This window comes from Hyperoodon ampullatus, assembly GCF_949752795.1.
Source record: "Hyperoodon ampullatus genome assembly, chromosome: 1".
Taxonomy (NCBI): Eukaryota; Metazoa; Chordata; class Mammalia; order Artiodactyla; family Ziphiidae; genus Hyperoodon; species Hyperoodon ampullatus.
The window spans coordinates 26,070,553-26,089,542 of record NC_136914.1 but is presented as its reverse complement, the minus strand read 5'-3'; the positions used below and the strand labels follow the sequence as shown (position 1 = coordinate 26,089,542).

Below are 18,990 nucleotides of genomic sequence, written 5' to 3'. Positions count from 1 at the left end.
AATTGGGGGAAAACATAGAGACCTCTCAGAGAGATTCCATGCCTAAGAAAGAGTAATACCAGTTTTTGACAGCAGAATTAGGAGGGAAAGGAATATGTTCTCTTCAAATTGCAATTTAAAAATTAACCATAACAACTGTGGGGATATTCTTACACAGAGATGTGGACAATCCTATTAGCTTGGATAGGGTTGCATCACTGGGAAAGCACTCTGTCGGAAATTAGGGTACCTGGGTTTAAACCACGGTTTTGCCACTGGGCATTTTCCCTGGGAATGTCAGCCTCTTTGGTCGAGTGTGAGCTTAGGAGGGGGGCAAATGCACCCCTAAAGAAGGATGACCCATGCTCTCTGTCCAGCCACAAGAGCTAAGTCAAGCTTATGTATCACCAGGAGGACAATACTGCAGCCAGATCCCCCTCACATTCAGCCTGCTGACCTTATACAAGTTTTCATCTACAACAACACTGGATCCTCATCTGTTGAGCTACAATAACACTACCTACTTTAAAGTGTTATGAGAGTTTAAGATAATGTAGAAGATATGTAAAAGCATCTACTATACAACCAGAAGACAGTCAATACTGAAAAACACTGAATAAGAATTTCTCTGTGGTAACGAATTCTTTAAAAGGACACTGTGACAGAGCTTACAGTTGCCTATTGATGGGTAATTTCTCTCTTCTCTCTTGACAGAACTCTGATTTTTGTTGGAGAGGGTGGGGAGCAAACTGCCCAGTTAAAATATACCCCATCTTCTCTGTAAGCAGCATATCCTTGTAGATATGGATGATCACATATCTAAGTTTGGCCAATGAGATATAAACAGAAGTTGTTAACAGGACCACCAGAAAGACTCCTTTAAAGTGAGGCCAACTCAGTCTTTTTCCTATACCCCTGTTTTCTGCTTAGATCACAGCTGCAATGCCTGATAGCCATCCTGTGACTACACAGCAACCCAGAAGCTAGAAGCTAAGCTCTAAGGACAGTAAAATAGAAAAAAAAAAAAAAAAAAAAAAGAGAGAGACTTGCATCATGATGACATCACAGAATCCACCTGGAATACCTATCTATGGGCTTCTTTTACATGAGATGAAAAAAAATCACAGTTTCAAATAATGCTCTGTTAGAACGTCAACTAGTATTTACTAAATGTATTGTTAAGTCAAGAAAATCAGAAACTTTCTATAAATCAATTTTTCCAAATCTAGCTCATTAATTTTAAAAGCCCAAAGAATTTTCTGGATTTCTTATTAGTTATCCTTACTAGTTATGCTTTAGAGCATATATTATCAATGTGTATTGTAGATCTAAACAATGTTTCTTAACCTGAAATCCAAGGATCATGAGTCCTTAAAAGTACATGAAACATACCACAATGTTCACTGCAGCTCTATTTACAATAGCCAGGACATGGAAGCAACCTAAGTGTCCATCGACAGATGAACGGATAAAGAAGATGTGGCTCATATATACAATGGAATATTACTTATCCATAAAAAGAAACGAAATTGAGTTATTTGTAGTGAGGTGGATGGACCTAGAGTCAGAGTGAAGTAAGGCAGAAAGAGAAAAACAAATACTGTATGCTAACACATATATATGGAATCAAAAAAAAAAAAAAGGTTCTGAAGAACCTCGGGGCAAGACAGTAATAAAGATGCAGATGTAGAGAATGGACTTGAGGACATGGGGAGGGGGAAGGGTAAGCTGGGACGAAGTGAGAGAGTGGCATGGACATATATACACTACCAAATGTATAATAGATAGCTAGTGGGAAGCAGCCGCATAGCACAATGAGATCAGCTCGGTGCTTTGTGACCACCTAGAGGGGTGGGATAGGGAGGGTGGGAGGGAGAGGCAAGAGGGAGGAGATATGAGGATATATGTATATGTATAGCTGATTCACTCTGAGAAAACATATTCTAAGGGGTCTATGATCTGAAAAGTTAAGATCTAAGGATCTTTAGACATGCATAGAAAAGTTAGGTTTAATTAAGACGTAAAAGCAGAATCGATTTCTCTATCCAAATAAACATATACTTAAAATATCTCAGATCACTGAATATCTCACAAATAATTTCAACTAATTTCCACCACTTAGATTAGAAAACATTTATTAAAGAGTCCTTATGTTACCTGGTATTATTGAAATGTTAAAGAAAGTATTAAAAACAAATCCAATGCAAATCTTGTGAATTTTATCACTATTTTTTTTTTTGCGGTACGCGGGCCTCTCACTGCTGTGGCCTCTTCCGTTGCAGAGCACAGGCTCCGGACGTGCAGGCTCAGCAGCCATGGCTCACGGGCCCAGCTGCTCCGTGGCATGTGGGATCTTCCCGGACCGGGGCACGAACCCGTGTCCCCTGCATCGGCAGGCGGACCCCCAACCACTGCGCCACCAGGGAAGCCCTCACCTTTCTTTTTGAAACCACACAGATTAAGAAGATAAAAGTAAATCAACAGAAGACAGAAAAGCTATGAACTCCAATTTGTGTATTATGGCTGCTAAAGGTAAAGACGGGGCAGGACACTTACGGCAGACATCACACCAGCGCTATGAGGGATCTGGAAAGGGTGAGTAGGAGCCCAGCAGTGGGTGCTCTTTAAAATCTCCTACAAATATTTGTTACTTTAAAGATAGAGCACACTTTGACAGGGAGCTGAACAGGGCTCAACTGCTTAGAGGAAGAAGAGAAAGAAGGTACAAAAAGTACCTACAAGGGACCCCAAGAGGCAGATGTCAGGAAGCACCAGAAAAATCCACCACCTAATAGTGAGTTCATGACCTGGGAAGGCAAGTTTTTGAAGAAAAGGCAGAAGAGCATTCCTGACCCGGGTGAGCTTCTGAGAGAAGAAGGAGAGATGGGCAACCAGAAGGGCCACACTTAAGAGAACAGTCCTTCGGTAGCAACAGAGCAGGGAGTTCCAGGGCTGTAAAACTTGAAAAGCTACCTTGGCCCCTCATCACTATATCTCACAGGAACCTCTTGATACCGATACCACAAAAAGCCATTTCATTGAAATGTGAGTAAGAAAAAAGGAACACAGCCAGCAACTAGACAGAGACAGTATTTTTTTTTTAAAGTATAAAAGAGCACCACGACTTTCTTGAAATAACTCATTAGAAAAATGCTGCCAAGAAACAAATGAAAACTGTAACTTAACCTAACAAGAATAACTAACAAAAGTTAAGAAGGAAATGATACCAAAAACACATGCCACAATGACAAAGATAAACTGTATTTTATTAAAATGAAAAACGTTTGTGCATCAAAAGAGATTATCAACAGAGTGAAAAGACAATCCATAGAATAGGAGAAAGTATTTGCAAGTCATATATCTGATATAGGTTTAATATCCAGAATATGTTTAAGAACTCCTACAACTCAATAACTACAACAACAAAACCCATTTCAAAAATGAATAGACACAAAAATAAAGATAAGAGAGAAAAAAAAAAAAAAAAAAATGAATAGACACTTCTCCGAAGAAGATATACAAATGGCTAATAAGCATACAAAAAGATGCTCAATTTCACTAGTCATTAAGGATATGCAAATCAGAACCACAGTTAGATACACTTCACACCCATTAAGATAGTTATTATAAAAAAATCAGAAAGTGCTGGATAGGATGTGGAAAAATTGGAACCCTTATGCATTGCTGGTGATGATGTAAAATGATACAGCACTATGGCAAACAGGTGGTTCCTCAAAAAGTTTAAAAATAGAATTACCATATGATCCATCAATTACACTTCTGAGTATGTACCCTAAAATCAGGAACTAAAAAAGGTATCTGTACACCAATGTTCATAGCAGCTTTATTCACAGTAGTCAAAAAGTAGAAACAACCCAGGTGCCCATCAACAGATGAATAAACAAAATGTGGTATACATATACAACATAATACTACTCCTTCTCATAAAGGAATGAAATTCTCATAACATGAAATAACACAGATGAACCTTGAAACTATTATGCAAAGTAAAATAAGCCAGATACACAAAAAACCCCAAAATTGTATGATTCTATTTATATGAGATACCTAGAATAGGCAAACTCATAGAGACAGAAGGCAGAACAGTGGTTCCGGGGGCTGGAGGGAGGGGGGAATGGGGAGTTATTTTTTAATGGGTACAGAGTTGGAGATGAGGAAAAAGTTCTGGGAATGGATAACGGTAATGGTCACACAGCACCGTGAATGTACAAATGCCACTAAATTGTAAGCCTAAAAGTAGTTACAATGGTACATATTTTGTTACATATATTTTACCACAACTTTTTAAAAAGTTAATGAATTGATCACAATGATGAAAGGATACCACAAAGCAGAAATACAGAAATATAGGGAAGAGATAATCAGTCAAAAGGAGAAAGTGAAATGGAGACTGGCAGAAATCAGCAATGGAAGGAAAGGAAAAGACAGAAAATTTTCAGAAGTGAAGACTAAATTCTGATGAGCACAAGGGAGAACAGAAACCATGGACAGCCCAGTAAGGGACATGGAAGACATAAATGAGAAAAATAGACACAATCAAACATTTTTAAAAATCACAAGGAGGTGATAGCTACAGAAAGCAGTTAAGTGAGCTCCAATATATGTGTTATTGAAGTCCCCAAAGAAGAAAACCAAATAATATCTTGGAGTAGAATATTCAGTGAAGTAGAATATGTAAAGATGTAATTCACAAAAACTTTCTTTAAATAGAAGCCTTGAATCTACAAGTTGAAATGGCACAGCATACCCAGAACAGTCTACACAAAGATACATTCTAAGTAAATGATTAGACTAACAATACAGAAATAATCCTTTGGGCAGCCAGGCAAAAAGTATGTCATAATGAGGAAAGAAAACATGAGTGGCCTCAAATTTACTGACTGCAGTATTTAACATAGGAAGACAATGGAATAAGGCTTACAAGATAGTTAAGAAAACATGAGCCAAACTTAATAACCAATCAAGCTGTCCTCCAACTATAAAAGCTACCGTTTGAATAATAGGCTAAGAGAATACTGTACACATGAACCTTCCTTGAGAAAACTACCAGCGCACACATTTTAACCAATTAATAGATGACTGAGGAGACTCTGATGAAAGGACTGGCAAAGAAATTTTAAAAGGAAATTTTCTTAAATTAACATTTTGAATTAAGTAAAAATAAAGTAAAGTAAAGATTTTAAAGTATAACCATGTTATGTGAGGATGCAAGAAGAACCTGGAACAATTACACTCAAAAGAGAAGACTTGGGAGGGCCGGAGCGAGAAGATGGCGAAGACGTATGATTATCTGTTCAAGCTGCTGCTGATCGGCGACTCGGGGGTGGGCAAGACCTGCCTCCTGTTCCGCTTTTCCGAGGACGCCTTCAACACCACCTTCATCTCCACCATCGGAATTGATTTTAAAATCAGAACGATAGAACTAGATGGAAAGAAAATTAAGCTTCAGATATGGGCCTTCCATGGAGCCACATAGATTTGGAGCCTTGAGGAAGGTTTTTGATGATGTTTACTGACCCAATGTGCGACAATAACAGCAGGAAACAAAGCTTAGAAATTTAGAGCATCATAGACTTAAGAAGGAAGCAGGGCAAAATAATAAAGTAATACATATATATCAGCTTTTTCCATAGGCTGTTTTTCTTCTTTGAATTTCAGAACCGGGATAGAACTAGAACCTTATATTGAAATCCACTAGCCTTTCTTTTATAGGAAACTGGGACTTATAGTGGTTAAGTTCATCTGAAGGCATATATCTGGGTTAGTGATGGAGTTGGGACACCTACCCAAATCTCCTGGAACCCTGTGTCAGCTTCATGTATTAGCCTTATATAGAGGTTCCCCGTATACTTCACTGGAAAACATTGTGTAGGTCACCACAAGCTACTCTTTTCATCTATTGGTATTTAATAAGAGTCAAATATTTTAAAGAAAAAAAATGTTTTTTAAGGGAGAAGCGAAGAGAATCTCGGACTCTGTGCTGTACAGTCCTGATCATAACAATAAGGAATGTTTCTAGGAGCCTGTGGGTAATCAGCTAATTAGAACCCCATGGCACTATTTATCAGTCCTCTTGGCAGCAAAGTAGTCTCCATTCAATCTTCATGACCTGCATTTAGGATGGTAGGGTTTCTCCTCCATCCTTGCTGCAGAGCTGGTTCTAAATCAAGTAGCATGTTAGAATCAAAATATGGTGGTTCTGTGCTTCCCTGGTGGCACAGTGGTTAAGAATCCACCTGCCAATGCAGGAGACACTGGTTCAAGCCCTAGTCCGGGAAGATCCCACATGACATGGAGTGACTAAGCCCATGCACGACAGCTATTGAGCCTGCGCTCTAGAGCCCACGTGCCACAACTACTGAAGCCCGCGCACCTAGAGCCCGTGCTCCACAACAAGAGAAGCCACCACAATGAGAAGCCCGCGCACCGCAGCGAAGAGTAGCCCCCACTTGCCGCAGCTAGAGAAGCCCGTGCGCAGCAACGAAGACCCAACACAGCCAAAAATAAATAAATAAATAAATAAAATATGGTTAGTCTGCTCAATGGCGTTTGGCCCCTGTTTTCCTCATGATTTGTTTGCTGAGTCCCAAACAAGTGCCTGTGTATCTAATCCTGATCAGTGAGAGGATGGCAGGATAAGATGATGGTAGTGTGAGGCCAGGGCCTGCACTAAACAGCCAAGGTCTAGAATGCTTGAGTCTCATTCAAGGGTATGAGCTGTTTAGTGGCAGAACTGGGACCACAGCCCACCTGAGCCTGTTTCCTCTTCTGTAGAACAAGGATGATGGTAATACCACCACATTGGGCTGTGGTGGGCATCATTTGAGCACCATGTGAAAGTATTTTATGTAAGGTATACATAAATGGTAAGGTATTTATTAATGTTTTAAATTTACTATATTTCCCTTAGGCCTTTATCTCATTTGGGTTTGGTGTGTGTTAGATTTTTAGTATATTTCCACAAATGCTTCTTTTTTAGTGTATTTCCACAAATGCTTTTTTTTTCCTTTTAGGAATATTGATTTTTCCCAGATATCAAGGAAATTTGACTTCCTTTATAGGGGTTGCTTTGGTAAATGTAATTCGAAATGTTGGCATTTTTCAGAATGTATTTAAATGGTACGTCATCCTCCAGAAAACCAAGAATAAATGCAAGTTGATGTAAAAAAAAAAAAAAAAAAAAAAAAAGAGAAGACTTGGGTTAAAGCATTTCCAGATTTTAGAAAAGCTGCCATGTGATTCAGAGGGCAAAACCAGAAAGTGAATGGTATTTATTTGGAGACAGATTTTAAGACATATAAATAAACAAGAAATAATGGTCACTGCTAAAGATGGAATAGATCTTCTCAGAAGGTGGTGAAGTTCCTAGTAATCAAAGATAGGCAAAAACAATAATGTGATACCATTTGTCATCCCTTCTACTCATGGAAATTTTCCTTAAAAGAAAATGTTGGTAAGAAGAAAAGAGGTGGAATGTAAAGTGGTTCATAGCTGGAGGGCAATTTGGCAACGCCCAAGAAACGCTGTACTCATCCTCCCTCTAGCCAGGTCTCCAAACAGGGGAGAAGGGGAGGTAACAGTGTGCATGACTTGTGTCTTATGCAAATGGAAACTCAAGATAGTCACAATATACTGTTAACTGGGAAAAAAAGAATGTTATGAAATTAAGGTCAAGTATAATCTCTTTTTATAACTTTATATGCTCATAGAAAGAACTATAGGACATAAGCAAATATAGTGCATGTTTCTGGGTTATGGAATCTTAGATGATTCTTATTTTCTCCTCTTATTTGCATTTCATAATTTTATATGTTAGACATATATCACTATTATACCAAGAAAAATTAAAAGGTCATTATAAAAAGCTACATTCTCTATATAAAAGAACTACTGCTGACTTGCAGTGACGTAGAATAAAAGGTCTGCAAATCCTCTCCTTAAAAAACAATACAGAGATTGGACAAAATTGTCAAAACGACCATTCCAGAGCTTTGGAAACTGACTGAAGGCAAAAAACATTGGGAAACACTTATTGATGAAAAACTTATGAAGTTTAGTTGAGAATCCTGTGAGTTTGTGGCAAGCTGCCTGGGCCTGCTTCCAATCCCTCCGCCCTCCAGGCTGGGCTGGTAGAGCCCTGAAAAACAGCAGCTTGGGTTTTGGCTGAACTGATTTAGAAGACAGGACAAAACCCCACACCCAGCGGTTCGTGTATCTGAAAATGAACTTACATCCAGGATATATAAAAAGAACCCCTACAACTCAATAAGAACAAACAACTCAATAAAGAAATGGGCAAAAGATATGACCATTTAACCAAAGATGATATACAAATGGATAATATGCATATGAAAATAAGCCCAACATCATTAGTCTTTCAGAAACTGAGATAGCACTACAAATTCACTAGATGGGCTACAGTTAAAAACAAAAAAACAAAAAAAAAACGGTCTGACAAGACCATCTGCTGGCAAGGATATGGAGAACCTGGAACTCTCATACATTGATAATGGGGGTGTAAAGTGGTACAATCATTTTGGACAACAGTTTGGCAGTTTTTAAAAATGTTAAACACAAATTTACCCTATGATCCAGCAATTCCACTCCTAGGTACCTACCTAAGAGAAATGAAAATACAAGTTCACACAAAGACTTGGATATGAATGTTCATAGCAGCATTATTCACAATAGTCAAAATTGAAAACCAACCAAATGTCCATCAACTAGTGAATGGATCAACAAAATGTGATATAGCATATAAAAGAATGTTATTCTATTATAATAAAAAGGAATGAAAGCTGACACATATTTTTGATGAACCTCAAAAATATTATGCTAGTAAAGAAGCCAGTCGCCATAGAGCATATATTGTATGAGTCCACTTATATCAAAAGTCCAAAAAAAAGGCAAATGTATAGAAATATAAAGTAAATTTGTGGTTGTCTATGGTTGGGGGTGGTGGTGCAAGTGGGAACTAACTGTAAATGGGCACAAGGGATCTTACTGAAGTGACAGAATGTTCTAGAACTACACTGTAGTGCTGTTTGTGCAATTGGTAAATTTACTAAAAATTATATTGTACATTTTCAATGAGTATTTTATGGTATGTAAATTACATCTCAAAGACTGGTTTAAAAAAACCGAAAGTCAACTAGTGCTTGGTAATTTCCTGCCAGACTGTCAGTAGAAAGAATACACTGAATATTAATTCGCTTTTAGAAACATTCCACATTCTTCATTACAACTACACACTTTATCCATCTTCAATAATTCTAGATGCAATAGGTAAATTCTGGGGTGGTTCACTATTAAGTGACTGGGGCTATACCAATGTATAAAAACCTGAAAGCACAGAAACATCTGTGTGCTTAGAATCCCTTGGTTATTTTGGGAAAAGGGGAACAAGCTCTTAATGCCACTAATGTTGAGCCTTCTGTTCATCATTGCCGGCAGTCTTAATAGAGTCAAGGAGGATTTAAATGGAAGAGAGGTTGTCATCAAATTTGAAAAATACTCTTGGAAAGGCCATTGGTTCTCAACAAGTTTAGCAAAATGTGAAGTCAGAAACAGAAGGACGTTTTTTAAGTTAGAAAGACTCATTTAAGGTCAATGACCTAATACAGTCAGAAGAACCAGAGTGTTAAAACAAAAGATTCTAAAATGTATAGCTTCAGAAAAGCCAAATGTGCTTAAAACTAATGCTGTGTGTAAGTACTTGCAGGCTGACGTGATTTACTTACAGTGTAAACCACAGAAATAAACATTTCTACGAGATGATTTATTTATACATTTTGACTAAAACTAGTTTCTTCAGTATTAAAAGAATTGCTGGAAATTAAGACCAAAAGTAAATTAATTGCTAAGACAATTTTATATCAAAATTCTCTTTGAACTGTTTTACTTCCAGCATACCTTTTCTACTCTCTACACTTTTCCTAGAATGAACACTATTTGACTGAGTTCCACTGTATAATTTTAAGTGACATACATTTTTCATACAGTGAAATGGAGTAAAAATTTAGCAAGGCTGTAGTAATACTCTAATTCCTTCATTTGGAAAATCTGTTTTTACAGCTAATGAGACTAATTCAAACGTTAGTTACCCTCACCCCATCCCTAGGGACCTAGTTTTGTATTCTTAAGATCATGGAATCTTGCCTTCAGCTTAGGCTAATCATCCAGGAGGCCCTAATGAAGGGAGGTTGGGGGGAGGGGCGTGTTTATGTTAAATTCCCAACAGCCTAACAAATGAAAACGTATAATTGGCTGAGAACTACAAACTCTGGGACAAATTCTGGCTCACAGAATCCTAGAACACTTCTAGGGTATCTCACCTCATTAACTCTAATTCCATCGTGGAACGCCTATGACTAGTCGACCCATGACCACTCAGCTTTCCTTTTCTTACTTTTAGTGATGGGGCACTGACCACCTCATAAGGCAACCAGCTCAATTTTTAGACACAGAATCTTTAGATGCTTCTTTCTACTGGTTTGACACTGCATCATTACCTTCTACCCAGCTCTAGGTCTGCTTTATGAAATTTACAGGGAAAGTATACTTCCTTTCATATATTAGACAATTTCTCAAGTAATTTATATATTTCAATATATATCTGTAAAAGTACTGTACATTCAAATTTAATATTCATTGGCTTTATGATTATAAACCAATCTGTTTCTTCCAGACAGAGCTACCATTCCCTACTCTTTGAGCAGCTTTTATTTTTAATAATTTAAATGTAATAAAAGTAACACATGTACTTGATCAAAACCCAAACAACATACAGGAGTTTAAACTGAAAAGTCTTCTTATCCCAGCTCCAACAGTTCTTCTATTTTCTTGCAGAAATTTTGTATGCATAATTAAGCATATATATGCATACTCTTTTGAAAAAGGCAAATGTAACTATTTGTATACTTACACTTGCTTTTGCTACTTAATCTATTTTGGAGGTCTTTCCATATTAGCACATATACCTGTTAATATTACATTATAAAGACACTATAATTGACTTAACCAATCTTATTTACTAATGTTTAGGTTATTTACAGTTCTTGATATTACAAATATTTCAGCAATAAGCATTCTTGCAAACATTTCTACGTAATTGTACACACACCTGTAAGATAAGTTCCTAGAGGTGAGATTGCTAGAGCAACAGGTTTATAAATCATACATTTTTTACGCTAATTCCAAGAGTTAAGTGAGTAGTCTCTTGACACTAGACTTATATATGAAAGTGAAATAAATTTTCATTTTACTTGTTACTATATAAATTATAAATTTTGATACATATTACCACATTGCCCTACAAAAATGCTTCGTGGTTTACAGCTTGATTGATAGCACGTGAGAGTGCCTGTTTCCCATTCTATCATCCCTGAGCATGAAAAAATTTTATATTTTGCCAAAATTTAACTATGGATGAGATTGAGCAATTTTGTGTATTAGCACTTACGTTTCTTATTTGTGTGTGAACCTTCTATTCATAAGCTTTGCCTAATTTTAATTGGGTAGTTTTTCTTACTGATTTATAGGAATTTTTTTGTATATTAAAAAAATTAATCTTGTTTAGTCATGTGTGTTGTAAATATCTGTCCTAGTTTTCTTTTGGCATTTTAATTTGTTTAGGATACTTGTGCTTGTGCAGACATTTTGGTTGTCAGAAAACTCTACCCATCTTTTTCTTTAGGGCCTGCAGCTTGGGTCTCCTTTGAAACACACTCCTTGATCCAAAATTAATTTTTAAATTCACACGTGTTCTTCTAGTATTTTTATGATTTTACTTTGATATTTATATCTTTGATCCATCTCTAGTTTTAAAGAGTTAGGAAGAAATCCAGCAATTATTTTCCTTCAAGTAGCTAGCCATTATTAAACTGTTTTAATTCCTGTCATTTTACTATCTGATATGCTAAATTCTCCAAACTTAGTCTTAAAGGAGTAGCTATAATAATTTAGAGCTGTCATAAAATAATATCATATAGATTATTTTCCCATAAACCACTCATTTTGAATGATAAATTTTTAAAAATCTCCGAACTGCCTGTTATTTATATAGTTATATAACATATAAACTTAATTATGCTATGACTTGCTGCAGTACCTCTTCATAAACCATTGCTAATTCGTGGTTACAGAGAACAGCTCAAATATGCTTTCTTATGGTCTCTGTTTCACAAACTACTGGACGCAAGCTTCTTCTATGTCTTTGAAATTTAGTTTCCCTAAGTCAGCTTTAAGATGTGGATCAGAATTAATCTAACTTATCATTTTAGCATGGTCTTCCCTACTCAGTTGCCTCATTCTTTCACTTTATATGCTACTTCATGCTAGTTTGCACTTCCCAGCACTGTCACTAAAACATCCTCAAAATCTTCCGTACAGGAATTAACATTAAATCCATCCACACAACCAACCATGCTTCAAAAGAAATGAACCCTAGAATAAGTAACCTAGATACAAGTGACTTTACCCCCAACTCAGCATCTAAACACTCATCTATTACTGTGTTATGGACGATTTGTTTGATTTTTGAATTCTCTATGGCAAAGATGAAAATTCTTCTTGCAACACAATTCAAATGTGAAGAAGATAGACATGACTTTGACTATTAATCTAGTCTTCCAATACCTCATCATTGGTTTACTGTAAAAGAAAACAAGGCAAAATGAAATGCTTAATCCTGTTTAAAATTTGGTCCAATAATATAAACATTCTATTCAGATTAGAGTTCCTTTTTTAATTTAAAACAGATAATTATAGTATTAAGGAAACCACCTTAAGGCAAGTAGTGTGCCATATAACAAAGGTAGTGTTTTATGATGCTTTATAGTTTACAATGTATTTTCACATTAGTGTTTGATTTGATTCTCACAACAATCTCAAGCAATTTAGGATGCTATTGTCCCCATTTGATAGATGAGGAAGTTAGAGGTTAAACATCTTGCCCAAGGTCACAGAGCCAGGAACTGGCTGACCCAAGACTCAAAGCCATGCCTCCTGCCTTCAAATCCTGCCTCATTCTAATGCATGACAAGCTTCCCCAAACCACAGAACAGTAAGTCATTGCGTGATGTGGTATATTGGTTAAGATGTTTTGGACTGCAAGTAATTGAAATTTCAGCTCAAACTAGCTAAAATAATAAAGGACATTTATTAACACATTATAATAATACAAAGGAGTTCAGGGGAATGGAAGACTAAGTTGGTAGATGCAATGGCTCGTCAATGTCACCACTATTTTGCCACTTATTGATCAATTCACTAAAGGCAGATCTTTAGGCTGCGATGCCTGCCAGCAGCATCTGGGGTATTTAATTCCTTGTTTACATTCAGTAGGGGAGTGGGAGACAGACTGCTACTGTAATCGTGGAACATATGTCCTTCTCTTTGTTTGATTTGAGCAAGTTAGGTTATGGCCAGAGAGAGTGTTTGTTTACACACTTCCCGGCTACCTTTGCATTTATGTGGGATCACATGACTAGTTCAAACCAATGAACTAGAGAAATGAGTCACTTCCAGAATGAGACAGATAATAGCATGTGTGCCTCCTCCATTTCTTTCTTTCCCTGATGTAAACTAGGGGATACACGGTAATATGTTAAACTAGCAAATAGATCACAGAATGGAGGAAGCCTGGATACCAGAGCCACCAGATGGAAGAGAGATTCTGATAACCTGCATCAGACTCTGAGTAATGTACAAATTAATTTTTGTCTCCTTGAGCTACTGAGATTTCAGGATTTGTCTGTTGGGACATCCAGCGTTAATTACCTTGATTCATGCAGATTACATGCCCACCTGAGGGAAAGCTATGCACTGACCAGACTAAACATCAGCTGAGATGGAATGGATGTGCAGAGTCTTTTGACTATATGCAATTTTATAGTAAGAATTCCTGTGCTATTCGGTTGGAAACTTAAATGATTAAAAGTAGAAAATATTTATAATTATCCTGCTAATTTTTGCTAAATGGAAAATTGTGCCATTTTCACGAAAAGCACCATCAAAAAAATAGAATGCCTTTGCAGACATACCTTTAGATTCTTGAGGGTCTTCAAAAAACCTTTTAAAAATAAAATACAAGCAGGTGAAACTGCAAAACCTAGGGTATGGCTGATCTGTTCTGTGCAAACATTTATTGAACAACTACTATTGCCTAGTCCTGAGCAAGAAGCAAGTAATGCAAATAAGATATGACCCCTTCTGTCAAAACTATTGCCTACTAGAAGGCAGATAGACAAATTATGGCAAGAAGTTGAACAGATGGTCAAATACTCCCTAAAATCTACTATCAAGACAGCACACTGCTCAATAATGTCTAAGATCAGAGTGTAGTAAATAACATAACCAGGATTTAAGCTCAGGTATTCCAAGCTCCAAACAAGGCCCATGTTTTTCTAAAACCCCAATAAAAAACGGATTTAAAAAAATTAAGAAATTCATCATGACATTTAAGAAACCTAAATATAGCCTTTGTGGGAGGAAGCTGGTACCAAAAATCAAACTAGAAACTACAAAGAGGATAATTGTGATGGCCTTGAAACTTGACCTTACATATTGTTTGTTGTATTAAAGAAAGTTTGGTTCAGTTAAATTGATAACAAGAGAAACAATAAGGAGAACAGATACAACTAAGTATTGACAACATGTAAGGATATAGGATAGCTTGGTAGATACATTCAACAGAGATAATTAAGAAGAGATGGGGGCTTCCCTGGTGGCGCATTGGTTGAGAGTCCACCTGCTGATGCAGGAGACACGGGTTTGTGCCCTGGTCCGGGAGGATCCCACATGCCGCGGAGCGGCTGGGCCTGTGAGCCATGGCCGCTGAGGCTGCGCGTCCGGAGCCTGTGCTCCACAACAGGAGAGGCCACAACAGTGAGAGGCCCACGTACCGCAAAAAAAAAAAAAAAAAAAAAAAGATCGAAGAACCAAGTTAAGCACCCAACTTTTATGAGACACCAAATATTCATGTCTTGAATGGGTCACCCATTGATTGTACCCATTCTGGCCCCATGTGCTCTCTGCCTGAGATATGCACATAAAAATCCATAGCTGTTCAGTAGTGTCTTAGCAAGCTACAATTATACCTAGGCACACTTGCCCCTGATGATAGAGCAAGCTGTGTTGGTTCCAGCTGCATTCCATCAGCTGAGCCAGCTCATGCTCAATACTGGTCTTCAGAAATGCACCATGGGGCTTCCCTGGTGGTGCAGTGGTTGAGAAGCCGCCTGCCAATGCAGGGGACACAGGTTCGAGCCCTGGTCCGGGAAGATCTCACATGCCGCGGAGCAACTGGGCCCGTGAGCTACAACTACTGAGCCTGCGCGTCTGGAGCCTGTGCTCCACAACAAGAGATGCCGCGATAGTGAGAGGCCCGCGCACCGCGATGAAGAGTGGCCCCCGCTTGCCGCAACTAGAGAAAGCCCTCGCACAGAAACGAAGACCCAACACAGACAAAAATAAATATAAAAAAATAAATTAATTTAAAAAAAAAAGCAGAAGAGCAGCTCTCTGATTCACTGTGTTTTAAAGAGCTCACCTAGTAAGTTCACACCCAAAAAAAAAAAGAAATGCACCATGATCAGGGAAGGTTGATGGCCAAGAAGGCAAGAAAGATACCCTTCTAAGTAGGTAAACCTACCCCTATTTTTTCCCCCTTGCTTCATGCTGTGTTTGAGGCTGATTCAATAAATCTGCAACTAGAGTATCTTGATTTGGTCTGTGAGCCTTTCTGTACTGTGACCTGCCTACACTATGAGATATGTGTAAGGTAGCTGATGGCACCAGAGGGTAAGGCCAGGAGGTGCACAAGTTAGGGACAAAGGCTACAAAGCCTGGGATACCCCTGGAATTGCTGCCAGCACCAGCAAGAGTTGGGGCTAAGTCAGGACAGGTGGCCCGCTGGGTCCCGACAATACCAAGAGAACTGATCCACAAATTTACCAGTCACAGACTTGCTACCTGAACCCACTCACCCAGCAGAACATTCAGAGTATACTATAAGAACATACACATAAGCGCTCTAGGCTCGCCTTTCTTCATCCACTAGAATATGCAAACTCCCCATTCTCAACCCACCTCTCCTCAAAATGACCACACACCACCTTGGACAGAACAGCTGGAGGGGCGGGGAATCTGAAAGACTCAGGATTCACCTGAGTAAGCTTGAGTCATCCAGGAGAAGAGACTAAGATAACATCAGTTGGCAAGTTTAAGTTTTCTGTTATGCCTGGGGGTGAGGTACTGAGGAAAAATAGGTGTGTTACAGTAAAGAACCTACCTCTTCTTTGTAATGTAAGTAAATGCGTGAGTCCATTACAGTGTTATTAACCGCACTAGCAATTTGGGAAAGAGAAAAAGCAAAAGGAATGAGGAAGAGAAAGTTGGTTAGTCAATGGAAGTAGGAAATGAAAATCTTTAAACCTGTGTGTCCCACTTCAAGAATCCATAAACACACACACCCATACACACACTCTACAAATACCTGGTACTCGATTATTTTGTCTGGAGAATGACTATCTTCAATAGCAGGTTACTGAGCAGTTACTACATATATGTCTAAGTAGAAAAGTCCCAAACTAAAAAAAAGCATATGAGCCCATATGCATTCATTTATGTGTGACTTAGTTCTCACTTTTCTGCCACAAACATAAAGTGTTTTGTTCTTCAATAGCTCTTTTTCCAGAAATACTATGCTACGATTCCTAAAAATGTGTTTCCTCCTATAGTAAAACTGGGACACGGCACAATCAAAGGCCAAGCTGAAGGCGAAGGGTAAGAGTGATTGCGAAGGACTCATCCATTGGAGTGAATAATCCCTTAAATGGTATGATTTTTATGTCAACATTAAATGCAATTTTGTACATGCTTTGGATATAAATTAAGGAAAAAGATTGAATTTCATACATGGGTTAGTCTGCTTTTTAGTCAAGGTAGAGATCAATATATGTAAGCCAAGCGTAAGTAGTAAAGATCCAATCAATCAGAGGTCTGCAAATCTCAGGACAAGTAGATCAATCTGCTGCTTTACGCATTTCCAGCTCTAAAGTATTTCTTTTATAAAGCTGGGAGAATGCACGCCTGTGTCTGAAGTAAAATAAAAACCCAGTATTTCCACATAGAAAAATCAGATTTTGAAGGAAACTCTTTGGAGTGATAAAAAGATCACCAGCTGCACACCTGGATGCTATGAGCACCCAAGCATTGGGGCTGAACAGAAAAGAGCCAAGAATCGGGAAGACTTGCACACAAGATGCTGAGATGTTCTGAGCTGAAAACGAGGGAGTCACCCTGCAGTTTTACTAAGAAGATTCAACCTGTGGGGCTAATGTGCCATCTGGTGGCCATTCAGGGCCTATGTGTCAAAAATTACCCAGATATTTCTAGATATTTTAGGATGCCATCATAGCTACAACAAAATACAGCTCATTCTGAAACTTAATAAATAGGATCTGATCTAAATGTGATGAAACACTAGGGAGCAGTTAATAATACAGAATAAGATATTTCTCATTTAGTACCTCCAGGGACAAAAAAAAAATGCCCCTTGGAATACAATACCAACTTGAGATTTCTTTATGCATTTTCTGTATATTGAGATAAAAATTTAATTACAGTATCCTGTAAGTTATATAACTGATATATTCAGTTATTGCAAAAGATTACATGTAAGCACCGACAGAACTGCTTTTGAAATTCATGAATTTCAGCCCTAGAAATACACACATTTCCCCATGGATTTTATATCAGTGTTATTTACTGCTGCCACTGTATTACAACCAGAAGTTTCCAGAAGGATTCACACTCATTTATCCACTTAGCTCTTTCACCATTACTTTTAGTAACCAGGCTGAAATAAAAATTCTAGAAATTACTAAATGAAAACAAGAATATGAAATAGAAAAATGCTCTATGTAGTCTCGGAAGCAAATAAATTAATGGTTATCTTAATTCTTTTAATTTGTTCTCAATCTAGGCACAAGGTATCTCCCATAACTGCAATTTAGCTCATACTTAACTCTTTCAGAACAAGAAAGTCTAAAACGCTCAAGAGTGATCTACAGGATATCAAGTTCACTTAACTGAATAAACTCGGCACGCATCTTCCTTCACCTTTTTTGGGAAAAGGAAAGTGGACAAAAATACGGAATGCCGCCCCCAATACTGCTTAATGTCCATTTGAATAGATAGGAATTTAAGTTAACAAATCTCCCGCCACCTCCTAGGAAGGAAAAACAGTCACACAGACATCTCCTCAGAAGTCGGAGGGCAGAGGCCTCTCCTGGGCCCCGGCGGTGTCCACGGAGACAGAGGCGGCCTGTACTCACACAGATGGTGAGAGCTCCAGCTCCCATCTCGCAGGAAGTACCCAGTAGATCTGATGAAGACTGGATGAAAACATCAAAATGACAGCAAAACACTAGAATTCCATTCGGTCGATATGCTCCGATGTGAAACACAGCTCCAGATCCAGAGGCCCCACGGTGAGCAGAGAACGGCTCCCAACATTTTCGGAAGTGTGGTTTTGCTTCTGATTTGGCTAAACCCACATGGCTGGGAGGGCTGCCTGGAGTTGAAATCTGATCCAGAGCGTCTAGGGCTGGCAAGCAGACGGAGTCATGTGACCTGGGTCTTAAGTCGCTGACATCTTTTCCTTAAACCTGACTTGTTAGATGCCACACACAGGCTTCTTCAGTTCAGAAAATGCCTGTCACCTGGTGGTGTTCGTTAACAGGACTCAACTAAGTGCACAAAGCGAAAACACACTTGCTTCCCGTGGCTACTCATCTCCAAGAAAAATTCACGTATTTACACTCAGGTTTAAATCTGCAGGCATCTTTCTCACTTTTCTGAGGCAGTTTTCACTTCTATTGCCCCCCTAAAAATCAGTTACATTCTATCAGAATTTTCTTCCTTCCACCTTTATTCTATCAGCATTGTTCTAAATGAAATGCTCTATTTTGTGTAGCTGTTACTTAA

General features: G+C 38.2%; 1 protein-coding gene across 1 annotated transcript in view; it reads right to left on the bottom strand.

Annotated features, from left to right (window-relative positions):
- Positions 1-18,412, bottom strand: part of FAM13A (family with sequence similarity 13 member A) — a gene marked incomplete at both ends in the record, with an annotated part of 327,001 nt that extends 308,589 nt beyond the window's left edge. The window contains 2 exon segments of the mRNA XM_079717737.1: positions 18,339-18,370; positions 18,373-18,412. Of these exon segments, the coding sequence (XP_079573863.1) occupies positions 18,339-18,370; positions 18,373-18,412 (72 nt within the window).
- Between the last annotated feature and the right edge of the window lie 578 nt (positions 18,413-18,990).